Below are 5,994 nucleotides of genomic sequence, written 5' to 3' on the forward strand. Positions count from 1 at the left end.
GTTCGGCCTCCACCGGGCAAAGGGAGGCGGCGCGCAGCGCGCAGGGGGTTGTGGGGGCGGAGCGGACCACTGCGCGGCGGGGGGGGGGGGAGAGAACGGCTGCGCGGAGGGGAAACAACCTGCCGCACTCACAGCGCGGATCTCCGCACCCCCTCCCCTTCTCCACGGTGGAACAGCCCGGCAAGGCGGGGGTAAGCAGGGAGGGGGGGAAGCGGGAAGGCGCGCTATCCCCCCTGTCGCAGAGTGGTACAACCCAAAGGCAGTGGCGGAGCTGCGGGGAAGAGTCCAAAAGGGCAAGGGGAAAGGGGGCGGGAGGGGGGAGAGCGGCGCAAGCTAATCACTGTAGGGGGCGCGCATGCGCGCTGCGCGCCGCCCCGCCCTACCGGCCGGCTCAGGGCCGGAGCGGAGACAAAGGCGCCGCGCCCCCCCCCCGCCACCCCCCGCCCCGCCCCGGTTATAACGCGCCCCCCCCTCCCGGTACCGCGCCGGCCCATGGCTGCGGGGGCTGCTCCATGCCCGCGGGGGAGCCGGAGGCGGGTGGGGGGCCGGCCGGTATGGCGGGAGGGCGGCGGGGCGGCAGCAGCGCAGCCGGGGGGGTGTCGGTGAAGATGGCGCTGCGGCGGGCCTACTCCATCAAGGACAAGCTCCAGGCCATCGAGCGGGTGAAGAAAGGCGAGCGGCAGGCGTCGGTGTGCCGGGCCTTCGGGGTGCCGGGGGGTACGCTGAGGGGCTGGCTGAAGGACGAGGCCAAGCTACGCTGGTTCCTGGAGCAGCTGGGGGGTGAGGTGGGCACCCAGCGCAAGAAGATGCGCCTGGCCAACGAGGAGGAGATCGACCGCGCCGTCTACGCCTGGTTCCTCGCCCTCCGCCAGCACGGCGTCCCCCTCTCCGGGCCCCTCATCCAGGCCCAGGCCGAGGCCTTCGCCCGGCAGATCTACGGTCCCGAGTGTACCTTCAAGGCCAGCCATGGCTGGTTCTGGCGCTGGCAGAAGCGTCACGGCATCTCTAGCCAGCGCATCTACGGCGAGGGCAGCCTCCCTGCTGAGCCTGAGCGGGCTCCTGCCGCCTGCCCCGAGACTTCACCGATGCCGGCTGCTGATGCCGGGGGCTATGGCGACGAGCAGATCTACAACGCCAACGTTACCGGACTCTACTGGAAGTTGCTGCCGGGGCAGGCTGGCGGGGTGACGGCAACAGCGCGGCGGCGGCCGGCTCCGCGCGAGCGGGTCACTGTGCTGCTGGCCGCCAATTTGACCGGCTCCCACAAGCTCAAGCCGCTGGTGGTTGGGGGCCTTCGCGATCCCCCCAGCCTCCGCCATCACAACCAGGACAAATTCCCCGCTTGCTACCGCTACAGTCCCGAAGCCAGGCTGGGACCGGCCCTTCTCCGGGCTTGGTTCTTTGAGGACTTCGTGCCGGGTGTCAAACGCTATCTGCGCCGGAGCTGCCTGCAGCAGAAAGCCGTGTTGCTGCTCAGCTCCCCGCCACCCCCTTCTGGCACGGGCCCTGAGGAATCCCCCCCACTGCAGACGCCCGACGGCTCCATCCGTGCCCTCTTCCTCTCCAAGGGCCCAGCCGGGAGCAGCTCGGCTGGAGGAGGAGGCCGAATCCCGGCCCCGCTGGAGCAGGGGGTGGTGTCCGCCTTCAAGCAGCTCTACAAGCGGGAACTGCTGCGCCTGGCCGTCTCGTGCGCAGCCGGTGGCAGTGGTGGCTCCGGTGGCCCCATGGACTTTGTGCGGTCCTTCCTCCTAAAGGACATGTTGTACCTAGCTGGCCTCTCCTGGGACCTCATCCCTCCCGGTTCCATCGAGAAGTGCTGGCTGCTGGGACTGCGCGCCGCCTTCGAGCCTCAGCCCGGGGAGGAAGAGCACGGAGACCCCCCACGCAGGGAGGAAGGCGGTGGGGACAGCAAAGTCTTTAGCGACCTGACCCACCTGGCAGCCTTGGCCTACAAGCGCTTGGCTCCCGAGGAGGTGGCTGACTGGTTGCACTTGGACGACACGGCCCCGGGTACAGAGGAGGACGATGGGGAAGAGGACGCTGAGGAGGAAGGCCCCGGGGGCTGTGGGGCAGAGGAGGATGAGGAGGAGGCAGCTGCCGGAGATGGGGGTGGCAGAAAGGGTGGGGAAGGAGGGGATGCCTTGCTGCCCACAGCTCGGGAAGCCATCAAAGGTCTGGAGACGGCGCTGCGCTGGCTGGAGGGTCAGGACCCCCGGCAAGTGGGGCCACTGAAGTTGGTGCAGCTCCGCTCCCTCATCAGCATGGCCCAACGGCTGCACCGCGGCGGCAGCCCCCATTCCTAGGGCAGGGCAACCCGCGACCATTTGGCTACCAACCACCCCACTTGGGGTGGGGGGCACGGGGCTGGGGACACCCCGGTTGTCCCAGGGGGCTGGCGGTGGAGGTGCCAGCTCCCCTCACCCCTCCGTCACGGGCAGTCCCTGGGGCTCAGGAGGCCCGAACGCCCCTGGGTTACCATGGCTAAGGGAGGGGGGTTACAATTTAGGGCTAACGGGGGGGGTTTTGTGCAACAACCCCTCCGTACATTGCATATTCGAGGGTTGTTCCTCACCCTAAGTATATTTAGGAGGTGCTATTTTTTAAATCCCATGAGACTGAGCAGGGGTGGCCCCCTGGTCACTGGCACCGCTAGAAGGGGGTGGATGCTCCCCCACGCTGCCCGGTCCCCCCAACCCTGTGGGGAGAAGGGGCGAGGCGTCACTGCAAGGAGCCGGGATGATGGGGAAAGTTACGCTAAGTAATTCCCCACATCTCAGAGCAGGGCTGAGGTCAGCACGGCTGCCTGGACAGGGACCACTCCTGGGGTGCTGCAAGGGCAAACGTTCTGCCCTGGAAGAGGCTGGTGATGCCATTCCCACTGCCAAAACGGAGTCCGGTTAAGCTGGGGAGGTTTGGGGCTGGTTTAAAACAACTTTCTTCATGCACTGGATTGGGATGGGCACACTTGGGTGGCATCCAAGAAGCTGTGGCTCCCCAGAAAGGGTCACCTCCATCGTTCCCAGGACAGGCTGGACCATGGAGACCTGCTAAAACAGGTACCATCATCCGAGCATCCTCGCAAAGCTGAAGGCTCCGGGGATGGGGGTTGAGGTGCCCCCCGCCCAGGGTTTACGGGGTGGCTGGGGCTGGAGGACGTGTCTCACGGTGCAGGGGAGACGGCTGCCGGCGTGATACCCACCACGAGTTGCGATGGGAGCGAGGAGGGCTCCCAGCACTGCCTTGAAATACTGGAGGCATCAGATGTGCTCTTGACCTGATTTGGATTAAATTTTAGCCTGCTTAGCCAAATTATTGAAAGGAGAGGGGGAAAAAAAATAACTCATCAGTGCTGCCATGCCCTGTGTCAGTAGGCAGGGTGGGTGTTTTTACTTGTCGGGTCTTTGTCTCATAACTTCAGAGTTTATGAAAATTAAATGGATTTTTATTCCTGCTTTGGGGTTGTCATCTGTAAACAGTCACGCGGAGCCATCCCAGCGGGATGGGGGGCTGGCACAAGGAGGACCTCCGTGCGGTCGTGTGCTCTCAGTGTGGTCTTCTCCATCATGTTCCCCGCCTCTCCGCAGCCTGTTTAACGTGGCAGGGCCAGGCAGGCACCTGAGCCACTGCGGCCACTCCCCAAATTGACTTCTTTACTTTATTAGTAAGGTTAACTTGCTGATAAACAAGGCTGCCAGGAAATTTAGGGAGCAGCAAGGAAAAGAAAAACCACACAAAAAGTCAAATTTGGAGCTGAGGTACTTTCTGATCCTGAAACTCCACTGCAGAACCAATGTCAAGAAATGCTTTGGATTAGGGGAGTAATGCACTTTTTTTTTTTTTCTTTGCAAACCCAACCAACCTCAATTTCTGGTGTTCATCTTCCACCACATTCACAGCCAGCATGGTGCGTGGTGTCTCATCCATTTCATGCTTCTCCCTTAGCTTTGTTTTCCTAGTGGTATGTGTTTGGAGCTTGATGCTGCCATGCTTGAATGCAGACTTTTATCCACTAATGGGACATAATCACTTAAAAACCATGTTTCTATTTATTTTTATAATCTTTTGCACCAAAAAACCCTCTACAAAAACATTTTAAAGCTTGGGATGTGGCTCACTTCAAGCAGTAGTTTGTGAATTAAAGGAGTTTTCAGTTGTTTGAGAAAGATGTTGCCAAGTTCAGCAGAAGGTACTGGGCTGGAGGTTTTCACTTCTTGTGTCGGTCAGGCTGGGTGTGCTCACGGCACTGTTTGGTGTGGTTTGGGGAGGTGAGAACATCAAATCATTGAATGGTTTGGGTTGGAAGGGACCTTCAAAGATCATCTAGTCCAACCCTCCTGCTTTGGGCAGGGACATCCTTCACTAGATCAGGTTGCTCATAGCCCTGTCCGACCTGACCTTGAACACTTCCAGCGATGGGGCATCCACAACTTCTCTGGGCAACCTGGTGCAGTGTCTCACCACCCTCATCATAAAAAATATCTTCCTTATCTCCAATCTAAACCTACCCTCTTGCAGTTTAAAACTTGCTCCATCTTTCTTACAAGCCCCCTTTAAGTACTGAAAGGCCACAAGAAGGTCTCCCCGCAGCCTTCTCTTCTCCAGGCTGAACAACCCCAATTCTCCTTTCTCCATACCAGAGGTGCTCCAGCCCTCGGACCATTTTTGTGGCCTCCTCTGGACCCGCTCCAAGAGGTCCATGTGTGTCCTGTGCTGGGGACCCCAGAGCTGGACGCAGTGCTCCAGGGGGGTCTCAGGACAGCGGAGTAGAGGGGGAGAATCCCCTCCCTTGACCTGCTGGCCACGCTGCTTTGGATGCTGCCCAGGAGACAGCTGTCCCATTTTTCATCCATCAGTATCCCCAAGTCCTTCTCTGCAAGGTTGCTCTCAATCCCTTCATCCCCGACTCTGTATTCGTACTGGGGATTGCCCCAACCCAGGTGCAGGACCTTGCACTTGGCCTCATTGAACTTCATGAGGTTCGCATGGGCCCACTCCTCCAGCCTGTCAAGGTCCCTCTGGATGCTGTCTCTTCCCTCAACAGAATCAACTGCTTCACTCAGCTTGGTGTCATCTGCAAACTCCCTGAGGGGGGCCACTCAATCCTACTGTCTATGTCATTGATGAAGATATTTAATTATATTGGTCCCAGTATGGACCTTGAGGGACACCATTTGTTACTGGTTTCCACTTGGCCATAAAGCCATTGACTGTAACTCTTTGGACACGGCCATCCAGCCAATACCTGATCCATCTAACGGTCCATCCATCAAACCCATATCTCTCCAATTTAGCAGCAGGAATGTTGCGGGGAACCATATCAATGGCCTTACAGAAGTCTAGGTAGATGACATCCATAGCTCTTCCTTTGTCCACCAATGCAGTCACTCCGTCGTAGGAAGACACTACCTTTGTCAGGCATGATTTGCCCTTGGTGAAGCCACGTTACGATTTGTCCTTGGTGAAGCCATGTTGGCTGTCTCTAATCATCTCCCTGCCTTCCATATGTTTTGACATGCCTTCCGGGAGGATCTGCTCCATGATCTCGCTGGGCAGGATGAGATGCCTCTCTTGAAGGCAGGAGTACAAGCAGTAAGGTAGTAAAAATAATTTACCTCCAGTGAGTGCTGGCTTTTTTAATAAAATTAAGGGAATTTAAGCCGTTTATGTCAAAACTAGCGCTTAGCAAAATTAAGGTCACCAGCGTCCTGGCTTTGGGGTTGAACGTGCTGCTTCTCTGAAAGACAACCTGAAAACCCAAAGCTCAAAAGGAGGACACATGGAGATGGGGAACGGGCACAGGCTGGGGTCAGCCGCGTCACAAGCAGTGGGGCTGGATTTGGCCAAGGCTTTTTGGCCAGATAGGTTTAAAGAGGGGTGTGGAGGACACAGAAGAGATGGAGGCGCCCAAGAGTGAAATCAGAAGGCTGCATATTTCGGAGAGATCAGCAGAATCGCCTTGGGGGGGACCTGAGGACAGGGCAGGGATAAAAGCAG

The 5,994-nt window shown here is 58.7% G+C and overlaps 1 protein-coding gene across 1 annotated transcript; it reads left to right on the plus strand.

Moving 5' to 3' along the window:
- The first annotated feature begins 512 nt into the window (after positions 1–512).
- On the plus strand, positions 513–2,303 carry TIGD5 (tigger transposable element derived 5). The gene has a single exon (XM_075706271.1). The coding sequence runs from the start codon at positions 513–515 to the stop codon at positions 2,301–2,303; it is 1,791 nt and encodes a 596-aa protein (XP_075562386.1).
- Positions 2,304–5,994: the final 3,691 nt, after the last annotated feature.

Source organism: Pelecanus crispus, chromosome 2 (assembly GCF_030463565.1).
Source record: "Pelecanus crispus isolate bPelCri1 chromosome 2, bPelCri1.pri, whole genome shotgun sequence".
NCBI lineage: Eukaryota > Metazoa > Chordata > Aves > Pelecaniformes > Pelecanidae > Pelecanus > Pelecanus crispus.

What these genes read in the sequence shown, in the direction of transcription:
- TIGD5 (XM_075706271.1), top strand. Translation starts at nt 513, where the DNA reads ATGCCCGCGGGGGAGCCGGAGGCGGGTGGGGGGCCGGCCGGTATGGCG.